General features: G+C 33.4%; 3 protein-coding genes across 3 annotated transcripts in view; all 3 read right to left on the reverse strand.

Moving 5' to 3' along the window:
- The window catches only part of LOC131648627 (uncharacterized), a 49,161-nt gene extending 47,448 nt beyond the window's left edge, over nt 1-1,713 (reverse strand). The window contains exon 1 of the mRNA XM_058918368.1: nt 1,551-1,713. Within this exon, the coding sequence (XP_058774351.1) occupies nt 1,551-1,713 (163 nt within the window). The remainder of the gene's footprint in view (nt 1-1,550) is intronic.
- Nucleotides 1,714-7,623: 5,910 nt separating this feature from the next.
- Nucleotides 7,624-10,404, reverse strand: LOC131645941 (BTB/POZ domain-containing protein At1g67900-like). The gene is made up of 4 exons (XM_058916129.1): nt 10,207-10,404; nt 10,003-10,072; nt 8,650-9,828; nt 7,624-8,264 (listed from the first exon to the last, which is right to left on the reverse strand). The coding sequence occupies exons 1-4, from the start codon at nt 10,263-10,265 to the stop codon at nt 7,752-7,754; spliced, it is 1,821 nt and encodes a 606-aa protein (XP_058772112.1). The 5' UTR covers nt 10,266-10,404; the 3' UTR covers nt 7,624-7,751.
- A 10,000-nt stretch (nt 10,405-20,404) lies between these two features.
- LOC131648628 (uncharacterized) lies at nt 20,405-21,283 on the reverse strand. The gene has a single exon (XM_058918369.1). The coding sequence runs from the start codon at nt 21,281-21,283 to the stop codon at nt 20,405-20,407; it is 879 nt and encodes a 292-aa protein (XP_058774352.1).
- Nucleotides 21,284-25,200: the final 3,917 nt, after the last annotated feature.

Genomic DNA, 25,200 nt, shown 5'->3' on the forward strand with positions numbered 1-25,200 from the left:
GTTTTCTTTGTGTGCAGGTTATTTGAGTTCCATATTCTGTATAAAGTCCTTGAGGGTTAATTCCAAGACATTGTGATTAGGAATTATTCTGTATACAACTGTTACTCTGTCCAATTATGTCTCAAGTTCTTATGGTGCATTTCTAAAACCCTGTACAAGTTATGAATATGGAGATGTTATGTTCATCTGGGGCTTATTTCATCTGGTACTTGGTATTGAGATTGCTTGGTTTGTAAATCCAAAGGATGAGAAGTCTATATTAATTTCTTTATGTCAAGTGTTGGATTCTTATTTGGTTAGATTGTTCTTATCGTTAGCTTTTACTTTTATGCTTTATGATAGTCCCTTTATCTCCTCATATCTTCTTAAATTTTGAAAATCTTCTCTCTTTTTCAAAATCTTCTTATGTTTGAAAACTCTTTCAAAACTCTTTTTAAAACTTTCTTTAAAAAACCTTTTTCCCTTTGTGGTCTTTCTTTAAATCCTATTTCTAAAAGTTTAGATAGGAATGATTATTTTAGTGGAGATGTAATCCCCCAATAGGTCTTGATATTGATTGATATGATGGATTCTTTTCAACTTAAAAGAGCTAGTGGCATACTTTTTTATTTATTGAAGTTGGAGCCCTTTTTTCATTTGTGATGCAAAGGTTCCATCTGTTCTCATGTTTAAGAATGATGGGCTGAGTTTTCTCCCCTATGATAATCAAGTGTCTATCGTATTTTTAAACCAAAATCTTTGTTTCCCTTTTAAGAAGAACTGCAGTTGCTTTGAATTCTCCATTGTACTTATGAGGTATGTAGGCACAAGATTTAATGTCTTGTCGAGGATAATTTTAAAACCAAACACAAACCTTTCTTTTGTGCACAATTCTTTTTAATACAGATTTACAAAAAAGATTCCTGTGGAGTACCACAGATGTGAGGGGTGCTAATGCCTTCCCCTTGCATAATCAATCCCCGTACCTATTATCTTTGTCCTTTTATTAGTTTTGATTTAAAACTTATTTTGAGTTTTATTTCGCTCTTTTTCATTTTCCTTTGGAAACAATAAAGCGCGGTGGCGACTTTCCCTAAATTAATGAGTCAAGTCAATCAATGGCTTTGATCTTAATTTTCCCCCGCTACAGCTGTGACCATAGGTCTCCACTTCTTGGGTAAACTTCTGATGATTTTCTTGACATGATCTGCTATTGAGTACCCTTTGTCTAAAACTTTTAATCCAACGACTAGAATTTGAAACCTTGAGAACATTGTCTCAATTGTTTCATCTTCTTCCATCTTAAATGCCTCATACTTCTAAATGAGTACAAGAGCTTTGGTCTCTTTGACTTGAGTGTTACCTTCACGCGTCATTCAGAGAGATTCAAGGATGTTCTGACCCAAATCTCTGTTTGTGATCTTCTCATACTCAGTGTATGAGATAGCATTCAATAGGATTGTTCTGGCCTTGTGATGATTTTTGAAATCTTTCTTTTATTGATCTGTCATCTTCTTTCTCTCGATCTTCTGTCCGCTTGCATCGACTGGATGAGTGTAGCCATCAATTACCATGTCCCCAGAGATCAGCATTATAACATAGAAAGAAACTTTTGATTATATCTTTCCAATAATCGAAGTTTTCACCATCGAAGATTAGAGGTCTGGCGCTAATTCTGTCTTTCTCATCAAAGTTGTTGTTGTTGTTTTTGTTGTTTTGAACTTGTTTTGCCATAGTGTTTTTCTTGTTAGGATCTTTTTTTGACGCAATTAACTATTAGCACCCAGAACCAGGCACTCTGATGCCAATTGAAGGAGAGAAAAACACAAGAAAGGGGGTTTGAATGGGGGTTTTCAAAAATAAAACTTTAAAACACGTTGGTTATCCTGGTTCGCTTGAAATCAAAGCTACTCCATTCCACCTGTCAAGGTGGTTTCACCTCTTTCAAATGAGGTCTTAATCCCACTAATCAAATCTGATTATAAAACACGAAGACAATTGTCAATGTCTTCTTGAGATCAAACCATAACTTATAAAAAGCTATATCACAACTGTGATGTTTACACAAATTATAGCACAAAATCACCTAAGAGATAAATTATAACTTTGACACGTTTTTTAGTGCTCTTGTTTTGTGTGCGTGAGAATTGTTGTAGAATTCTTCTTCATAGTCCCTTTTTTATAAATATTTGATTCAGAGATTCGTTGGAGACATATTTTCTTATTTTGCTTTGATTTGTTTTTCTCCTTCTCTTTTCTTTTGATTTGTGGGTGTAAGTCTTGATGAATCCATTGTGTGGAGGCTATGGTTCTACCATTCCTCTAATGGATCATTAAAATGAAATTCCAAATGATCCAAAGGAATTCATTTGGACTTGTGTTTCAACTTTTTTGATCCATTCCTCTCCCTTTTCATCACAATCCCTTTGTTCTTTGACTTTTGATTTAGACTTAGTCTGGATCATTTTGTTCGTTGTCTTACATGTGTTGCAAGTTCTTGGAGAATGATCTTCTATATCATTTTTCTAACTTGTTCATAAACACATAAATTGTTTTTGACCGGTCTCGTTGTAGGGTGACTTTTATATAAGTTACTTGGCGATTGCTTAACATACCGCTAAATTGTTCGTATGATTTATTCTTTTCCACTTGAAATAGCTAGTGACATACTTGATTCTATCCAAGTTGGATCCCTTATTTCATTTGTGATGCAAAGAATCTATTTGTTCTCATGTTCAAGTATGGTTGACAGAGTTTTCTCCTCTAGGATGATAAAATGCCTATCCATTTTTTTAACAAAACCTTTGTTTTCTTTTTGAGTAGAACTACAAATGCTCTGAATTCTCCATTGTACTCAGTAGATATGTGGGCACAAATGCGATGTCTTGCCGAGCATAATTTTTTAAAACCAAAAACTTCCTTTTGCACACAATTCTTTTAACATAGATTTACAAAAAGGTTCATGTGGAGTACCACAGATGTGACAGGTGCTAACACCTTCCCCTTTCATAATCAACCCCCGTACCTAAGATCCTTGCTTTGTTTTATTAGTTTTGATTTAAAAAACTTCTTTGGGTTTTATTTCGCTCTTTTCTCATTTTCTTTGGAAACAATAAAGTGCGGTGACGACTTTCACTAAAATAATGAGTCAAGTCAATCAATGGCTTTGGCCTCAATTTTTCACCTCAAAACTACTTATAGCTAAAAATACAATCAATAGTCTTTACTTCATTCTAGAAACTAAAGAAGACTTTTAAGGACTTCAATGGATCAGTTTGGAACACCAAAAATGGGGAAATCGTTACATTGCCAAAAGATTGTAGTTGGAGATGGGCCCAAAACGGGTAGTGTTAGCTGACACGGGGTGTCGTGTTAGGAAACACGGCTCGCCCATGTTGTCCTCGGCTGCAACGTGTGAGAGGGGGTGTTGCTGCTAACACGACATGTGTTAGCTGACACGGCAGAGGCGGATCCAGACGTTACATATTGGTGTGACTAAATGTTAGAGAAACTATAAACTAAGTTGTACTGAAAATAATGTTTTTAAAACCGGACTGAACCGTCTGGTTCAACCGTTGGATCGGGTACCGGAGGTGACTCCAGTTCAGTCAGCTTTGTAAAACCACAGGTGAGTCAAAATCAGAGTAAAATCTAAAAAACCAGATTGAACCGCTTAAAACCGTTCGAATCAAGAAACCGGAGCTGATTTTGTAAAACCGTCTGGTTCAAAGAAATGTCCGTTATTGGCCAATTTTAGTATTCTTTTTTAATAAAAAAAATTAAAAATAATTATTATGTTAGCATTAGTACTTAAAATATTTTCCCTTCACAAAAGAAATTTTGCTTTAACACAAAATAGCAACCCAGTTATTTAAGTTATAACACTATATTATAGTTTTGTTTCTTTAAGTGTACTATTATATGGTATAATTATGTCTATCATTGATCTCAATAGTATTAAATTTGTAATGAATTTTAATATTTATTTTATTCATTTGTAAACATATAATTATGTCACTTATTCATAAACTTTAGCTTTAAATTTTTAATTTATTTACTAAACGGTTCAACAGTAGGTTTAACCAATTTAACCAAATAAACCTTGAACCAAAAGTCTTGCCGATTCGACCTCCAGTCTAGTTTTTAAAAACTGAAAAATAAGAAATAATATTATTTAATGCAATGTATTTATAAAAAAAATTATTTATCTTTTTTTTTATAAAAATGAGATAAAATGACATCTTTTTTATAAAAGTTACAAGAAAGTCATTTAACCACTATAAATCAATTAACTAAAAATATTTATATATAAACAAGTTGAAATATTTCATATATAACAATTATGAAATGACAATAAATCAATTAACTAAAAATAATTCATATTTAACTAAGTTGAATGTTATTTTTATATAACTTAACGTTTCAGCATGTCTTGGTCACATTTACATTTGCCTAGCATTATAATTACCATCTAGATATAGTTAGATATAGCTACTACTATTTTTCTTTAATATTTAATTTGTTCTACATTACAAATACAACCCCCTGAGAACCTATCCTCCCTCCGTCCTTTTTCTCTCTAGTAAAATTATTCTCTCTACACAATCTCTCACTTTACATAGTATATATATAATCAGAAAAAATTCTGGTGTGGCTTTAGCCACAGTAGGCCTCCATATACATCCGCCCCTGTGACACGGCTCACCCGTGTTGATCAAGGGTTTTGTGTACTAGGGGACTCCTCGTCTTGTGTTTTTATGTCCCTTTTCATTCTGTTTCAACTGTTGACACTCCTTATTAGCTGAATACATAAAATTATACTAGAAATAAGTAAAAGAGAAATAAAACAAGGAAATAACCATTACAACTAAAAACACACAATAAGCGGTATAAATACCACTTATCGGTTGGTAATGGTAAGGACATTGATTTATGGATTGCAAATTGATCAGAATACAAAATTAAATATTTATACCTAGCACTCTCAGTGGATATTTGATTTATTCAAACTGCTAAAGTCAATTCCATTTTCCAAGACATCAAATGGAACATTACTCATGGCTTATCCATTTTGCCTCCTCAAATTATTGAAATTCTTTTAAAGATCAACTAGTCATTTGATAATACTACTATTAATAAACTCATTTGGATATGATCTATAAATGGTGATCTATCTTTTGAAGATGTGTACAATTGTATAATGAGGGATCACATTGAGCCTTCTTGGATAAAGTTTATTTTGAATCCTTGCATACCTTCATCTAAGTCATTAATGACTTAGAAAGCAATGCATAATGCTATTGCAACATAAGACAACCTAATTTGAAGGAGGTGCATATGGTTTTGAGGTTTCGAGGTGTTATATATTTAATCCTTGTGTGGAAATTGAAAATAACGTATTTCTTAGATGCAGGTACACCTTATTTTTCTGCCATTAAATGAAGTATTTTTTGGCACAAGTATTGATAAAAACACTTATGAAAGCTTATTGAAACTTACTGGTAGAAGATTGGGCTCTGAAATTCATAATCTGATTTGACCCTCATTATAATAATTCTTTGGAAAGTTTGGCACACAAGAAATTATATCAGATTTCAAATTGGTAAAGTTGACTTTGATAAATACATTCTTCATGTTAGACAATTGATATATAAGACATCTAATTCTTTTAACGGGAATATGTACTTGGAGCTGTTAAAATGGGCTACTCGATCCTAATCGAGCCAGTGAAATAAAGAATGAAAGAAGCTTCCAAAATGTATTACCTAGTGAAGTAAAGAATGAAAGAATCATTTTACCTCTTAAAAAGAAGAAACATTTATAACCGAATCAATGGATTGTTTCTTCAATCATTCATTATATAAATCATTATTAACAATAGAAATACACTATTTAAATAACAAAATCTCTAATCAAATAAAACATGTCAACTATGGAACCAAACTAATCCCATGATAAAGTAAGTTAGGTAAGAATCCCTATTATGACAAAACCAATAATACATAATATGAGCTAAGTTCGTACCAAATTTAGTTGATTCTAATCACATCAAGAAAGCATAATAATCAATGATATATGGGAGGAAATTCATGCAAGCATGCTCATAAAATAGTTAGTCATGGTCAAAGAAACTATAATGACTAGTGAACATGATTGTAACAATGATGATGTGACCACCACTTTCAGTTCCCCACTAAAGAGTATATGCTATTTTATACTTTATGAGTTATGATATGGCTTCGTTGAATCTCAAAAGGTGTAGTTCTTTCCCAACCTAGAGGGTCAGTTTTAGTTACAAACTGGCCATTCATCAAGGAACATAATTCGATCTTATAATTATACATAACGAATTTTTTTAGGTTGAAAATGACCTCCATAGAATAAGAGTATTTCAACTAAGAAGTCAACTAGATTCATAAGTAATTAACATAAAAACAAACAAACTTACTCATGGTGTTATTGTATCAAATAATATAGTTAGAAATGGATAAGAGTTTCACGTAATACAATATATATAGTGTTGGATCTAAGATGATATTAGAGTTTGATTTAAGATCTGTCGAGCCGCCACTCTATTTGTGGTTTATGCTATCGGGTCCTAGTGTTGGACGTTAGGGGTGGGCCGCCACCCTATTAGTGGTTTCTGCTATCGATAGGGGTGGCAGACAAACATGCTCGTTCAATTTAAGTCTGCTTTAGAAAAAACGGGACGGGTTGATGCAGATATATTTGAAGGTTGTGCACTCCGTGAAAAAATAGAGACGATGCAAAAAGTAAGTCTTGCATTTCTAAAGGTTAAAAATTGCAAAAACTCTTATAAATATTCGTGCCCGCAAAAAAACGTAACGAGACAGACATATTAGACGGTGTGGACTAAAATCTTGGTCCACCCTACGAAAAAATACAAATAAAACGGATATGTCCGGCGGATCAAAACTATTTTGCCACAACTAACTATCGGGTCATAGTATTGGGCAGAAGTGCGTTAAAAATTTCACATCACAATATAAAGCCTAATTATGTAGGAATAAATTAAGCAGAATACACATATTCTAGTAGAAGCAAACATATCTTACAATAAAAAATCTTATAATTTCTTGTTTATCTGTTCTGCTTTTTGGTCGGGCTTATAAATTATAATGCACATAATTTTGCTACCAATAATAACACATTGAATTGTTGTTCCACCCACAATAGGTCAATGACAAATCACTGCTTCTATGAAAACAAAACAAGCGCATGCATAACCTTAATTATTTGTGACAACATTCCAATTCCAATTCATTTTTTAACATATATTCTTTAAGGACAAGATTATGTTCGTGAACACAAATAAATTAGACAAAAATCATTACAATATTGTTTTGTCAGACATGTGAAAATATTAAAAATATACCTGTAATACCAATTGTTAATTGGTTCAGTTAACACTAAATTTAATAGAGTGGACCACGGTTCGATTATAAATGACTTTGAACTAGATTAAGTTGTCCAGTGAACCAGATACTAATGGAGCTACAATCTCATTCACAAAGATATACAAAAATAGAATGAAATCAGAGTCACCATTTTAGGTGCATTCCATTTTCTAATAACTAATGATATTATCAAGCTTATTATTATACATACATAAGATGAACACTGCACATTTGTATTTATTGATGTTCCCTGAAAGTTACATAGCTTTTACATAGAAAAATACAGTATAATGTGCTACACCCTAAATTTATCATTGACAAACAGAAAAAATAAATGGTAGAAAAAAAAAATACTCAATTCTTTTGAGTTGTGCAACTTGTGCTGCCATTGGTAGACCAAAACTTACTAAATATTCGTTTAGGCTTAGTAGGATGAGAACATAAAGCTTTAAGTCTAGAATTTTTTCCGAATCCGTCGCATACCATATGAGGACACTCGCCTAAATCATCCTCGACTATTTCGATCCTAAGAGTTGAGTTCTTTGTTGATTTTGGTGCCTTGAATGGATTAGCTTTCCAACTATCATCAGTGTTTATGCTTGTAGTTCTGCTTAATTCTGATGCATATGTCGATGGATCGATTCCATAAGAAGCGAGTAGTGCTTTGATGTTACTTGGCATTTTGGTGAGTTTGCCATCTGATGCTGCTGCTGCTCTAGCTTGCTCAAAGAAGAGAACCTGGACAACGAGTCGTAGTGGTAGTAAATCGTTCTGTGCAGCGTGCGTACATGATTTTACGGACAGTTTTTTGCAGTCTAAAACTCGGCATAGTCTTTTCCTTTCGCTCTTATTGAGTTCCGGATGAACCTGCATTTTTCAAAAAATAATCTATCAGAGATTATTCAAGATCGGCTAGGCCAACGCAATCGGTTTACTTGGGTCATGCTCAAGATATAGGACTCTTGATATGTCATGTCCAAGACACGAGTTAAGTGTGTTAAAAGTTACACTTTGAATGAGCTACCTATATTATCCAAATTACAGAAAAATCAGATTAAAGACACGTCTGGTGTCAGACATATGTCATAGTCAGACCAACATGACACTGAGACATGTGATTTGATCATTTCATTTTCTGTGTCAGTGTCATGTTTAGTGTCTGTGTTATGTTTATACGTTATTATTTCTAATTTTTATCGGTAGACAAAAATGCGGTAATTATGAAAACAAAATAAGTTCTTGAATTGCTTACCCTGAGATAAGTATCAATAGCACTATACAGATCATCATGATCAAATCTTGCAAATTCAGGTACCGCTTCCGCAATAGCGACGAACTTCTCCAAAGGCATATTCACATCCTTAGCTATCTCTTGAAGATAACTATCAACAAGCTTCGCCACTTTCAATTTCGAACTATGTGATACCGATGAAGATCTTCTACTCTCTTGCAATTCAAAACCAACATCCTCAGCCGAACGCGACCTCCTTTTATCAAGTTCCAACCTCGATTTTACAGGACTAGTCGGAGGACTTTGACCTAATTGCAACATAAACTCTTCCAACAAGTTCATCACCAAATCCACATCACAAACCATTAAAAGATCATCAACTGTTGCTTCCTCCAATTGAAGTCCTGCCCTTTTAACTAACTCCGTCTTTGAAGACGAAGACGAGTTCAAAACATTGGCTACTTTCAATAGCTTAATCAGAAAGCTACACGAAACAGCGCCTTGTTCACCCGGAAGCAAATTCACTATCGATTCCAAAACCATAATTTTCTTCGAAGAAGCTATTTCACTTCCCGAATCAGAATCAGAGCCGATTTTCAATAACCATCTAGACGCATAAATCCTCAAAGCATCACCTATGAGATTTAGAGGCATCCTTACATCAGATTTTAGCGCAATCATGATTCTCCAATAAAGATCAATGCTCAACTCCGCTAAATCTTCACCCCACCATCTTTTTCTCATCGATTGTTCCCTCGAACTTTCCACTCCACTACAAGACCAATCATCATCGTCATTGCAAACCTTTCTCAAAACCTTCGAACAAACCGCTCCAATGCATCTATTCGTAATCAACAACTCCTCCGACCACGAATACAACGCTTTCGTCATCTGTAGCACCACAATCGAGTCTTTCCATCCGTAAAGTATGCACGAATTGAAGAAAACCTCTAGCTTGTAGATCAAGTTACCCTTATCAGCATCTTCCGTCATTTGCAAATACTCCGCGGCACATCTTGCAGCCACAATGTTGTAAGGACTAATAGTGATTGTAATCCTATAGCAGAATTTCGCGCAGAGTTCAAACGCTTCAACTCCACCCGGAAAATCGGGTAATTGTACTATCTGAGGATTCAACGGCGAATCAAGTAACTCCGAACACAATCTTTGTAGATGCAAACATTTTGATAACAATGGAAACTGAACATAATCAAAATCAAATATTTAGATACTCGGAACTAATAATTAAAAAAAAATCTACATACACGCATGTGTTTGGTTCTGCGGTGACAAAAATTAATCGATTTTGAATATTTTCATAAAATTTTGGTATCATAAACTTCAAAAAATTTCAAAAAAATTTAAGAAACATACCTTATGAAGATGATATCTAGTTCCTTTCACTTGAATTATGAGGTCACTTGAAACATCAGAAGAAATTGACCTAAATATACAAAATAAAATTAAAAATAAAATTAAAAATTAAAATTAAAATTCATGTTATTAATTAATATTACTTACTATAAGCTATAATATCATAATCTAAAAATAGAAAGAAAAATAAATAAATTAAATTACCTTATTGAGTCTGAAGTGTAGAAGGTATCTGGACGAGAACCTAGTTTCATAAACTTCATAACTTTGTTAAATGTTAATGTTAATAATATCTTCTATTTGTTGAATAATATGATATTTACACAATGAAGAATTTATCATAAGTTTATTATGAAGTGTTGGAAATTGAATTGAAAAGTTGAAGAGTTTTGAAGAGAGAAGAAAAACAAGAAGTTTGTTATGGGAACAAATAATGTAAAGTAGTTTAAATAAAGAGTGGCAGAAAGAAAAGGTTAATTAACGAAAATTAGGGTTTTAAAACAATTTGAAGTTAATTTATTTATGTTTAATGGTAATAAGCTATAATTGGATTATTAAAGTGAAATGACAATTGTAATGTAACAGATTAAGGTTAAGATGTGATTAAGGGTTTGCTGTTAAAGTTGGTAATACTAAGTGTAGAGCAACAACAATAGCAACAAAATATGAGGAATAAAATAATGTAAAAAATTATATTAATAAAATATAAGGAATCTTTCTAGAGTTGGAATAAACTCTAAGTTAAAGAATTTATTGAAAAAGATTAGGTGAGTGAGTGTATATAGACCCTCTTCCATTAGGAGTATGGGTTCTGTTAATCATTCATAGGGAAATTCGACCTCCCTTCCATTTCGAATATGGATTCTATTAATCATTCACTCGAAGAAATCATGCTATTATTATTTTTTATTCATAACTTTTTCTCTATCTTTTTATTATAAGTCACTATCACATTTTTACGTATATTAAAACAAATGTAATGACAATTATGTGAGTGTAAATGTCAAAACTAAGAGGCAAAAATAGAGTGAGTTGAGTCAGACTCTGTCAAATTTAAGTCTGATCTATTAAAAAGTTTAAAATTTAAGTTTTGTCTGTGGCTTATCATAGACTATTTTTAGGCATGTGTCTGACCTTTTAGAAGGCCTTGAAATTCTGGCATGTCAGATTCCAGATATCGTATGAAGTGTTGAGACATTTGATCTGAACAAAACACATAGGCAAGGTTTAAATAATACTAAAAAGTAAATAACACAAGTAATTGTTAACCCAGTTCGGTGTACAACAACACCTAACTGGGGGCTACCAAGCCAAGAAGAAAATTTACTATTAGTAATATCAATTCAAAACTAAACTCCCCTGTTTACAACTTCTCACTTAATCCCCACCCAGTGCAACTTCTACCTAAGAAATCATAGATAAGAGAAACCCCTCTCACATCCAATCACCGCAGTGATATCTCACACATAACGACTCACGTTACTGACATTGACGGTCCTTGACCATAATTTCCAATTACAAGAAACAAACAGGAAGACACACCAATACCTAGCCAAGGCTCTTGACTAAGAACAATACTTAGAGTTGCTTAAAAGCTTCCTCTAAGAACAATAATAGAGACTTACAAATCAATAACACAGTCCAACTCACAACCCGAGTGGATCACACAAACCAACTCTCGTAGAGAGTGGCACAAAGACAAAGCCCTAATAATTCTACATCTTAGACCCGTGCTCTTCTAGGTTATAACATTTTCCCAACTGGATTTGGGCTTCAAAATCACGGCATATTAGTTGCTACAAATCTGCATAAGATTCTGCATCAAAATAGGTCTTCAATCAAATCTTCCTAAATTATCTTCATAATTAGAAAGTGCACATTCTCCTTGATTCTGACTTGAATCTTCCAGACTTTTTAAATCAGCGTCAAATTAGCACCACATAGGATTGCATAATATTCCCCAAATATTCTGCATCTGTTAAATTTTGAACCGATCCAACATCCCAGCCCAAATAGTCACGATGTCGAATGACTCTGCATAGGACATCTTGTCCGACATGTTGCTCCAAATGATGAAATATTTCATCTCAACATGTTTCTTCATAAAATAGGACTTCTTGATCAACTTGTTCTTCTTAGCAAGTTAACACATCTTATTTAACATATATCTGCTATATTTGTTTTACTAAAATTAATGTCAATAAACAAAATAGAGAACTAACAAGCTTGGTTGACCTATTAACCTATATAAAAACCTATTTCATTTGAATATTTGTATATAAGCAATTCAACTAATGTTTAAATAGAATAAAAAAAATTAAGAGATCAACGAGACTAAATGCTTATTTTTATTGACTTATTCTATTGTGAAAAACGATGTCGAAATCACAAAGTATAATAGGTTTCTTTCGGCAAGTAACCCACAAGGGTAAGAAAAAGTAAGGGAGCAATAAGAACACAAAGAATTGATTATAACTGTTATTATTTACTTTCTCTACCAATAAAGATTACAAGTGTTACAAGAATAACAAATAACCCTCTCACCCTAAATTAGGATTTGCATTATGCAATGATGAGAGACTAGTATGCTATTTATAATAAAACTAACATACTCAACTAATGGCCTTTTTCATAAATACCCATTACAAGATAATTTAAATAATTGGACATAACAAACATGCCGAATTCGAAATACTGACAACCCTAGCATTTCGACACTCACATACTAGAACACACTTCGACTATAGTATGTAGGTCTTCGACATTAGCATGTGAACATACCTTGACGGCATGCATAAATCTTGTCGAACCATAAGTTACTCTTCGATCCAATTCTCATAAATCTCCACCTTGGAACAAACTCTATAACATCAAAGAACAAACTAGCTTTCTTCATGTAACTTTATCAATTGCATACATTGGAAAAACATGCAACTCGGCAATGTCTTGGTGATCATGTCGGCATCATTATGATCTGTCGAAACCTTCAGCACTTGGACTTATCCACGCTTGATTATCCCTCTGACAAAATGCAGCCTCACATCAATGTGCTTGGTTCGCTCATGATAGGCTGAGTTCTTCGACATGTGTATTTCACTTTGACTATCATAATTAACAGTGATACCTCAAACTTGAAGTTTTAGCTCCATAGCAAAACCTTCAATCCACAATGCTTCTTTCACAGCTTTAGTGAGGGCAATATACTCCGCTCCAGTAGTTGATAAGCAACAATCTTCTGGAGTGTTTCTTTCCAACTAATTGTTGTCCCAAACATAGTGAAAGCATATCCAAAAATAGATTTTCTAGAATCCATACAACCTGCATTATTAGATTCGACATATCCTTCGATTATTGCTTTACTATCTTTACCCAAGGCTCTACCATAAATTAGGACTCTGTTCAGAGACTCGTTTATGTACCTTAGAATCCACATCAATGCTTGCCAGTGAGCCTTTCCAAGATTTTCCATGTACCTCCTTACAAGATTTACTGCATATGCTATGTCGGGTCTAGTACAGACCATAATATACATCAAAGAATCTATTATGTTATCATATGGAATTCTATTCATATAAGCTCTTTCGACATCAGTACTGGGATACTAATCAATACTCACTGTCATACCCCAAAATTTGCCCGCACTTTTCAAAAATTCAAAACTATTTGAAAATTGGATTTTTATGAAATTTTGGGTTCATTTACATTGACATCCTGAATTTTATAAATATTCGATTTAAAGTCTATTTTTAAAATATAATAGTTTACTATTAAATTGTTATATTTTAATAAATAGCGAAATGTTGATTGATGCTTCATAAACTTTCAATTGGTTTTTTATTTCGAATAAATAATATAGCACAATTGGTAAGGAAGCAAGGGTTGCAGTACAAGGTCTCGGGTTTGAATCCCACTTCCAACATTTTTCCTTTTATTTGTTTCTAACTTTACTTTTAATTTTATTCCAAATAAATCACAAAAAAAAATGTTTTTTTTATTATTTAATTAAATTTTTGTTTTTTTTTTTAAAATAAAGCTTTTTTTTTAATGTTCAATTTTATACTTTTAATTCAAAAATAACAAAAAAAGAAAAAAGAAAAAAGGTTATAAAATAAAAAATGATTTACATGTTACTTATTTAAATATTAAATTATTTTAAATAACTTTTTATTAGGTAGTTTTTTATAATTATCATTAGTTTTATTTTATTATTTAGAGGTTTCAAATTCTTTCCAAAACAGTGAATGGACAAAATCCTCTAACATTCCAAAACAACTTCAAGACAAATATCTTCAAAAATGGAAAAAAGATTAAAGCGGTGAACAACACTCATAATGTCAATAATTTTGTTTGTTCTATATCATATGGGGACCGTCAATTTCATTCAGGGACTAACAAATATTGACCTTTTCTTACTTACTCACGGTACAAAGTTCCTCACAAACATGACTGATCCAAACAATAACTTTCATACACCTAACCTACACTCCCTCACAAATTTCACGTGAAAACAAAAATATCCCTACATTTCCACAAACTTTCCACCCAATTCCACCAACATAATACGACCATCCATGAACCATCTTTCAACCTTAACATAAAGCTTTAATCAAAACACCGACACAATAACAAACCATAGATTCAAAACAAAAATCTGGAAAATTGTTGTGTTGTTGTCTTATGCAGGGAAAAACAAGAAGAAGAACGAAGGAACAAGCCGACGCTGCTGGCTTCGAATCGCCGACAGCAGCCATCATCCGAAACCAACGACGGCAGCAGCTCATCGCCCATCACCGGATCCGCCAACTCCGCCGCGCAATTGCTGACCGACATGAATCACCCACATCACCAGAATCGCATTTCAAATTCATTGTAAGGGTGACAGCATGGTATCAATCTCGGTTCGTCTTCTTCGACTCTTCCTTGATTTGCTTTGATCCGCTTTGCTCTTGTTGTTGTGTGTTGCATTTTTTCGTTGTTTCCATTTTTGTAAGGGAGAAGGAGAATCGACTCTCTTTATGCATGTGAAGAAGAGAACAAGATGCATTCTGGAAGTTTCAAAGAGGATGTGTGTTGTTTTGTGTGAGTTTTAATTAAAAGAAAAAAGAAAAATAAAAAATTTGTAAAAAGAGACAAGAACATGGGCATATGTACGTTTTTGTTATAAGTTTATTTATTTATTTTTAATTTGTTATCAATTTAATCATGCTAGTTTTTTTTTTATGCTACAAAGGTGGATTAGAAAGTGGATGGGGTGAATCCCCACGTGACACTTTCTCTCTTTTTTTTTTTTAATAAATTTTTTATTTTATTTTTAGTTATTATTGAGATAATGAAAAACAATATAAATATTAAAAATACAAAAATATTACTTAATTACATTTTCTCTTTTTTATATATAAAAAATACCAAAATATTATTTTATTTAGCACTTGTTTAGAAATTAATATGTTTGTTATCTTTTGTTAATTTTCGATTAATCATTGTTCATATTTTTGTCATTTTAAATCATGCATCATTTTTCTATATTTGTACTACCAATTTTTTTTGTGGTTTTTGTGAGGTACTACCATTATTGATCCTTTCCACAATTTCGTGGACACTTGCAAGATACATATTTTGTATATATTAATATTTTAATTTTGCTTAAATTTTCATTTGGGTTTGTAATAGTTAATTAAGACTTTTCATTTTCCGCACTTTATTTTCCTGCAGTGTTTTTGTTGTAATCCCCCATCCTAAAGCCATGTAATAGCGTAGGAACTTTACATTCCGCAGTTTATTTCCTGTACATATTAACTGCTATAACTGTTAGATGTATGTTAATAGGATTGTATGGAAAGACTAAAACTAAACATAGTTAACCTAATTTCAAAGATAAAACAATCGAATATGACACACATCACACTCACTCACCTCTAGGGTACGCCTCTCTCGTTGCCTTCGGAAATAAAAGGTCGTGTCCCTCGAAATGTAGAGGTACCCATTAGCAAATGTCCCTCAAGATAAAATCGTCACTAAGTCCCTCGATGACCCTCGATTGTTGCCTACGAAAAAGTGACGATGGTCCCTTCGAAATTGCTAAAGGTACCTCTACCTGTTGCTTTCAAACGACCTCGATGACTCTTCGATGACCCACACGTCCAATATAAAGGATTTCCTACTTCTACATAGTATGGATAATCCTAGGAACCGTAAAAAGTATAGAAAATGACCAATTAGTTAGGGTAGTGTTCTTAATCTGCCTAGCTCAACAAAAATATCTTTTCAACACTCTTTCAAAAAACCAAGGCTACGCATTCACGCTAAAGTCCTTATGCCTCTTTTCAACTCAAAACAAACAAACATGAGCTAAGCAAATTAAGAGCCCGTAGATAACTACGGATGAAAAGGGTGCTTGCACCTTCCCTTTTCATAACTTACCCCCCGAGCCCGTTTCTTTTAAAAAGGGTCTTTTTCTGTACTTTTTACCCTTCCTAACATTGGACAAAATAAAAGTCGGTGGCGACTCATGCTCACCGCAACATTGTTGCATATAATAATAAAAGTCAGTTCACCGTGTTACACTCACCTTGAATTGAGGGTTTGTTAGAGTCACAACAAGCTTTGAATTTGACATACCAAAATTGTCGAGAATCTTCCGTAGGTATGCCTCTTAAGATAAGCATAACTTTGGCTGCTTTCTATCTCTTCGGATGTCAATCCCAAGAATCTTGAATGTTGCTCCCAGATCCTTCATGTCAAACTCCTCATTGAGTTCAGCCTTTACCCTCATTACATCTTCAACATTGTTGCTTGCTATGAGAATATCATCCATATAAAGAAACAAAATAATAAATGAATTGCCAGGTTGAAATATGAAGTAAACACAATGGTCGAACTGACTTCTAATGAAACTTATGCGTGTCATGAACTTGTCGAATCTCCTATTCCCCTGTTGAGGAGATTTTTTCAGTCCATATAAGGATCTCTTCATCTTGCACAAATATTCTTCCTTCCCTTTTTCGACATACCCTTCACATCCATCTGTTCTAATTCAAGATCGAACTGTAACACCATGGCAAGCAACATTTAATAGGTCATTATGGATAGGTTAATGAATAACACTAAGATGAAATTAAATGATCTGGTATAATATTTTAGGCTTAGGTATGCCACATAAGTCCCAGGTTGTAAAGCTTTCAAGGAAAGGAAGATAGCTAGACACATAGTGAAAGGTGATTCTAGCAAGCAATTTAACATGTTATGGTCTTATGGTGCTGAGTTAAGAAGGGCATCCCCTGGAAATACTTTCAAAATCAACACCAGTTGTTCAGGTCCGGGTTTGAATCCAAGATTTGAGAGGTGGTATATGTGTTTTGATTGGACCAATAAAGCATTAATAAAAGCATGTAGACCATTTATTGGCTTAGATGAATGTCACTTGAAGCACAAATATGATTGTATCCTTCTCATTGTTGTAGAAAGAGATTCAAACGACCATTATTTTCCTATTACATTTGGTGTTGTAGATAATGAAACAAAATACTCGTGGAGCTGGTTAATCAAATTGTTGTTGGAAGACATTGTAGATAGCATATGGTGTTTCATATCTGACCAGCAAAAAGTAAATTCTAATCTTCAAAATTTTGATTCATATTTAACTATTGTTTTAACTCAACTACTTGATGTTTTGATGCAACAGGGTCTAATGTAAGTGTTTGAACAGGGGTACCCTGGTTTTGAGCAAAGATTTTGCTTAAGGCATGTATATGCTAACTTCAAAAACAAGTTTGGTGGAGGAACCTTGTTTAGGGATCTAATGATGGCTACTACAAAGGAAAATTATTTTGAGGCACATGAGGCAAAGATGCTCATGATCAAGGAGGCCAGTTTTGAGGCTTATGAATAGTTGGAAGACATTCCCAAAATAAAATGGTGTAATCATGCTTTTCCATTTTTCTCGAAATGTGATGTGATAATGAATAACCTAAGTGAGTCCTTTAATGCAAAAATTCTTTTGCAAAGGGACAAACCAATTATTTCCATGTTTGAGTGGATTAGAAACTATCTAATGGGTAGGTTTGCAACACTTAGGGAAAAGGTAGATGGTTGTAAGGGACAGATCATGACCAAACTATTAAGGGGTTTAGATAGAGAAATTGAGAAAAGTGCAAGCTGGACAGCAACATATGCTGGTAGGTTAAATGTTTAGGTTACACATGTTCTTTTTACTGATAGCTTTGTAGTGGACTTGGAGAAACATAGTTGCACTTGCAACTATTGGGAACTAGTTGGGATACCATGCAGGTATGTTGTGGCAGCAATTCATAGGAAAGTAGATGATCCAGTCAAGTATGTGCATAAATGTTACCATTATCTATAATCAACCTTCCTTTAACGAAAGCACTTTGTTCCTCGTCCACAATCTCCGGGAGAATGGCTTTTAATTTGTTGGCTATCGTCTTCGTGATAATCTTCATAACGACATTGCACAGGCTAATGGGTAGAAAGTCCTTTGGATTCTTCGGTTGCTTGCATTTTGGAATAAGAGTTATAAACGTGTTATTGAATGCGCTAGGGTCCTTACCACCATTCAGAATTTCCAACACCATTCTGCTAACATCCCCTCCAACAATGTGCCAAAATTTTTGGTAAAACAGAGCTGGCAGTCCATCCGGTCCAGGAGCTTTAAGGGGGTGCATTTGATCTAACGCTTCTTTAACTTCTACTGCTGAGAACTCAGCCTGGCACCAAGAAATCAAACTCGCCGAGAGTTTGCCTTTGACAGTAGAGCACACTTCAGGAATATTAGTAGGAGATGAAGAAGCAAAAATATTAGTAAAGTAGTTCACCAGGATACGTTTGCAGTGAATCTCCCCACTCCACCAGCACCCCAAGTCGTCTTTAAGCTTCTTAATAGAGTTAGTGATCCTTCTCTGATTCGCCTTACCGTGGAAAAACTTAGTATTTCAATCTCCTTGCTGTAACCACATAGCACGACTTCTTTGGCGCCAAAGGGTTTCCTCCACCAGAAGAAGGTTATTTCTCTGTCTCTCCAGTGCCTTATGGGCATCAATCTCCTATTTACTCGCAGCCCAGCAGACTTCATCAGAAAGTTTCTGTTCAATTCTCTTAATTTCCTTGCCTACTGACCCTAGCTTGTATTCTTGGAATTCAGAATCCAGAGATTGCATTGCTTTAAGTTTGGAGTGACCCTGGAGTCTCACGCCATACCAGAGTTCTTCTATAACTTTCTCACATCTAGGATCCTTTGCCCATGCCTCCTCAAACCTGAAGATGTGTGTCTTCTTCCTCCGAACCTCGTAGTTTTCTGCCTCCAACTCGAGTCTCAACGTAGCATGGTCCGAACCAAAACGCCCAAGGTGGATAATTCTCACCGGAGAGAACCTTCGAACAAAACTATCAATTGCAATCCCCCTGTCTAGTCGGCACTGGATATTATCATCCGCAGCGCGCCCATTGGTCCACGTGAAAGGGTAACCCTCAAAACCTAAGTCCACCAGACCATAAACATCCATAACCTGCTGTCCCCAGGACAATTGACTAGAGGTACTGGCATTTCCTCCTATTTTCTCGCTGTCAAGCAAAACATCATTGAAATCTCCAATGCAAACAGCCCTTTCACCCCCACTTTGAGTCAACTCTTTCACCAAGGCCCATGTGTTCCTCTTCCTATGTTCCTCAGAGAATTCGTAGATGCCGTTGAAAAACCAAGGCTGGTCGTCAAGATCGTCATCCACTCTCCCGCTTATATGGTTCAAAGAAAATGACAGAATAGAGAGATTGACAGATTCTCTCCACATAAGCGCCAGCCCACCCCTCCTTTCTCTGCTACTACCATCACAATCCACTATAAAGCACATGTCGAAACCGCTCTTAAACTTAATACTCTGCAATTCGTCCTTCTTCAATCGTGTCTCCATTAGGAACACAATAGAGGGATTTTCCAAGTGAATGAGCCTCAGCAAGGCTCGAACTACACGGGGACTCCCCAAAACCCGGCAGTTCCAACTAATCGTTTTCATTGGGGTAGGCAGTGTTGGCTATCCAACACTACCTCTGGAAGCAGTTTTGAAACAATGTCTTCCTCCTGATTCTGCTTTCTCTTTTTTTCCACACAATCCTCTACCGTGCCTTCGGTAACCATAACTTCTATCAGTTGCCTCTTCCCTATTTCACAGTCTTTGCGTTTCGGTTGCTCTTGGATGACCTTCTTAACCGCTTTCCTCCTAGTCCATTTCCTCTTCTTAATTACTTCTTGTTTATTTCCTCCCTTCCCAAGCCCCTTTCATAGAGATGTCAACTTCCCCAAGCGATTCAGCAATTGATTCGATATCTTGATTGCAAATCAGCTTATCCACCTCCTCTCTTCTTCCCTCTTCCACCACCTTGCTCCCACCGATCACTTCCTTAGGCGCTTTCTGGTTAACTTCAGCGTCACATTCCTTTTCTTTCCCCTTAGATTCACATTTGCTTTGGCTTGAAGAGATGTTGAACTTCTAGTGCAATTTCCTGAGCTAGATTCCTTTCTTTGATCCTCCATCACTTTTGGCAGCGGTGATGCTCTGAGCCACAGGCCAAAAGACAGGTCTTGTTCTTCTATATCCTCGAATCCATCTTCACTCAAATCACCCAATTCTTCATAATCCTTCAGTTGATGTCTGATCCTGCCGCAGACAAAACAAAAGGATGGTAGCCGCTCATATTTGAAATGGACCCTTAGAGATTTGTCTTTGAACTTCACGACAGTGCCGCGCTTCAACGGGAGTTGGAGATCCATAGTAACTTTGATCCTTAGAAAGCGTCTGTTCCTGTGTGCTTCTTTTTGATCCATCTCTTCAAAAGACCCAATGATTCCTCCAATTTTCCTTGCCATGGCCTCAGATCTCAACATAAGTGGTAGTTCGTAGATACGAACCAAGAAAGACCCATAGTGCATGTTAAGAGCCGACAGTTGCTTTTCACCTGAGATACGAGCTAAGACCAGCAGGTTCCTATCAAAACTCCAAGGTCCGTTTTTTAAAACCGTCTCCAGATCCCTCTTCGTGGCAAACCTGAAGAGGTAAAGATTTTTGCTTAACTCCTGTTTCTCCACTTGATTCTTGAGCTTCCAGGCGCTTATCATGGTACTTGTGAAAGCTCTTGTGTTGAAACTACTATCAGTCCATAGTTTCCCAGCAAGGGTCCTTTGGAAAATCTCTTCCCCGCAGACTTCGTCATCGGCTACAACAACTCCTTCTTCCTCCTCTTTAGAAAGAGGGATATTCTTCCAATTCTCCATGACTAGAACTCTCAGACCCAAGAAAACCGGTGAAGGGAAAACACTCACAGACTACAAAGAACTTCTAATAAGGGAAGGGACGACCACCACGGTGGGGAGAGAGAAATCCAGAGGCCTGGATAGAGAAAAGAGCCGCCACCAAACCCTAGATTGGGGAGGGAAAAAGGCACGATAAGTTTAGAGAGAGACGGTCTGGCTTCTCTCTAAACACGTGGAGAAAAAACTTTACTTTTTTTTAAGTTAGAAATATGCATGTATGAGTTTATTCATTATCATTTAGTTGCATATTGAATAAATTTCAGGATTATCTTCTTTGCGCGCTTCTCTTCATAATCTAGTAATAATCCTTGAAGTTTCTCTATTGTCATAGTCACAAAATCTTTGGTTTCCTCAATTGTAACAACAATTTATTCAAATTTAAAGTTTAATGAGAGGGATATCTTCGCCATAATTATCACATCCTATAGCTTTTAACAATTTTTTAAATTGATTTGGAATAATGATAAGTGGAGTTCTTATATGTACTTCCTGTAAGAAATGAAAATTGGAAGGAAGTTTCTTCATTGTTCACCATGACAATTGAGGGAGTTCTTATCAAAATTTAAGCTTGGTACCACTATTTAAATAAATGATAATTTTTACTGTTTGTTTATTTACTTCTACGTATTTGGTTTATAAATGATAATATTTCCTTTAATTATATATCATCCGGGAGAGCTCTACATACATCTATAAATCTATAAAGTATTCTAGCAAAGAGCAAAAATTCTTTATACATCTAAAGAATCAAGCAAAGAGCAAATAAATGATTATTAAGATGGGCGACATAATGAAATAGATAACTGATGAATTTTTAAATTACCAACGATTAAAATTAGTGTGTAATAGTTTGCTTACCGATTGAAACTAGTCAGAGACCCGTGCTTCCGCACGGGTAATTGAATTATGTTATTGTGTAAATAACTAAAAAAAATAGTAATTTATAATTTTCAAATAATAATCATGAAATAAAAAAATAGATATAAATGTCATAACATTTAGATAGTATCAAATACAAATTTTAAATTTTAAATATAAATGCAAAATTTGAAGTGATTTATTTTTTTTATAATGAACAGTAATCATATGGATTTAAGTATATTAAGTAATCATTCACAAAGAAGAAGAAATATAATTGTGAGATGGAGAAAAAATTAATATTTAAATATAAATATTTTGTTTCTTAAATTAAAATAATAATTGATTAAACTAAAATAAATATTGTCTTGTTAGTGACCCGTGAGATAAATACATTTTTAATGTTATTAAAATAAAATAATACATTATACTATCATGCAACTAATATGATATAAAATTATTTAAATACAAATAAATTTAAAATAAATTAATTAATTATTAAATAATTATACAAAGAACAAATGACCCATGAGACGGAAAGAGAATAAAAAGAATTTCAACATTTTAAAAAATAAATAAAATATGTATTATGTTGATAGTGACCCGTAAAATAGAGCCTAATAAGATATGTAAAAGCATCTATTATAATAGATATGTTTATTTTAAAATAAATAGTAAATTGTCAATGAAAAAAAATAATTAAAATTAATTTTGATAAAAAATATATATTTTATTAATTACATACAAATTTAACGTATGTTAACTTTGAATTTAATACGATACACCCATTTTCTCTTATTAAATTTAATAACAATTTTAATGTCAAAAATTGTAACGTAATTCACTCTAACAACTATTCTATATTAATCATTCTACAATAGATGTTAAAAGTTTTTCTCCACCAAAGTAGCAAAGATACTATAGATGACACTATTTTTATTTTCCATTAAGTTATTTAGTTTATGATTAATCCTAACTTTTATATATATATATATATATATATATATATATATATATATATATATATATATATATATATATATATATATATATATATATATATATATATATAATGTATATATTTAATTAAAGTTAAATTATAGAAAAAGACAAAAACATCCATTCAAAATAAGATTGTTTTATTTCTAAATAAATACTACTGTTTTATTTCTCCCTTACTTTCAGTTTTAAATGGGAGGCAATTCCTCCGATAGTTGAACATATACCAAAGATATAGTGAAACAATTAATATTCTCAAGCTGCATTCCCTAACCGCATTGAAATTTATTTCCATTTTGTTGGTACCAATATAACATAACGGTTCCTTGTTATATAAGACGAGATGGAAGAAGAAAAAGAAGTATATAATTGAGACAGAGGGAGTATGTATATGTATGCATGCATGTTTGCAAATTTCACTGAGAAATATCATTTAAAGATGAATACAAGATATCATATTAGATGAGTAATAAAAGAACCTGAGCAAAATAATATTTAATAATAAGAATTTTGGCTCTTAAATTAAGATAATGATTGTTTAAATTAAAATAAAGATTAAGTTGAAAGTGACCCGTGAGATAAATAAATTATTTATTTTATTAAAAATAAAAAATATATTATAGTATAATATAAAAGGCAATTTAGAGAATTTGTGTTATTGTTTTTTAATAGAATAAATAAATAGAAGATGAAAAATATATTAGAATCATAACTGAGATAAAATGAATTTTCTAACAATTGTGACAGCATAGCATTGTATAGTGTGTAGAAACGGTTGTACAGTAACCGATAAGTATGCTCTTAAGACATTAACATAGTTGATACAAAAGTTCTTTTACAAATAAGAAATATAAATAAAGCAAATCTTGAACTTGAAAAAAGAAAAAACAAATGTTAGAAGGGAATTTATACATTAACAAATGATAATTTCCCGCTTTGCTTATAGCAATTTTTCTCATTTGATTTTCTTCAAATAGTAGTTAATAAACATAAAATGTCTTTGAAAAACCATAGACAAAGCTTACACAAGAAAGCAAGAAAACATTCACATTAAGCAATTTCGCTAAGAACATCATTCAGAGTAAATACACCTATAACATAGTACTTCTCTACTTCTGTGGGGCTCTTTATTTTTCCTGCATGATCCAACTGTCAACAAACATCAAAATTTTCAATTAGTCCAATCTTTCCGCAACTGCAATTGAGTAAGTATAGCTTAAATCTCAATGTTGAAAATATTACATTACTACATGCTATGCAAGAGTAAACAATCAAATAAATCATTGAAAGATGTAAATTCAACCCATGTTACAAAGATTTTTCCAAATGGATGCAAACAATATAGCTTATCATTTGAGAATTCCACCACAGACGTCATGACTCATTAGTTATGAATGGAAATTCTTATGAAAGCTATGAAAACAGTTGTCTATAAGATTCTGGTGTCATCGTGATATAAAGAGTAAAACAGAGTATCAAAGTGAGATGCCATGTAACAATTTTTACCTTAATTATGTTTCATGGTTGAAGATGACAAGTGAAAAACAAAACAATGAACGAACATATGTAAAGCGTAAATATGTAACCTTGAACTTATGAAAAACAATGGATGAACTTACCTTGAATAAGGCTATATGTAGTATTGAAGCAAGATAACCTGAAAACAAACCAAGTATCCATATCTGTAAAAATATTAGGGGTGGCAAAATGGATGGATTGGATGGATATGGATTGGATTGTTAATGGATGGATCAAACCAATCCATTAATCCATTAGAATCCACTAAATTCTCTTAATAAAAATCAAATCCAATCCATCCATTAAGGGATAAAATCCATTCAATCCATCCGTTAACAGATTTCTAATGGATGGATATCCATCCATCCAAACAAATAATTTAAAAATTCTTAATTGTTTTTTAAATTTCACAATTTTTTTAAATATTCTTAATTATTTAAAAAAAAAATTAAAAATTAAATTTCACAAATTTTTTTAATATTCTTAATTATTTTTAAAAAAAA

This window comes from Vicia villosa, linkage group LG2 (assembly GCF_029867415.1).
Source record: "Vicia villosa cultivar HV-30 ecotype Madison, WI linkage group LG2, Vvil1.0, whole genome shotgun sequence".
Lineage (NCBI taxonomy): Eukaryota > Viridiplantae > Streptophyta > Magnoliopsida > Fabales > Fabaceae > Vicia > Vicia villosa.

Bases quoted from the DNA above. Each gene is read 5' to 3' on its own strand.
- LOC131645941 (XM_058916129.1), bottom strand. From the start codon at position 10,265: ATGAAGTTTATGAAACTAGGTTCTCGTCCAGATACCTTCTACACTTCA. The intron at 9,829-10,002 runs GTATGTTTCTTA...GATTATGTTCAG, and splicing joins CTAGATATCATCTTCATAAG to TTTCCATTGTTATCAAAATG. The intron at 8,265-8,649 runs GTAAGCAATTCA...TGAAAAATGCAG, and splicing joins CTATTGATACTTATCTCAGG to GTTCATCCGGAACTCAATAA.
- LOC131648628 (XM_058918369.1), bottom strand. From the start codon at position 21,283: ATGGAGAATTGGAAGAATATCCCTCTTTCTAAAGAGGAGGAAGAAGGA.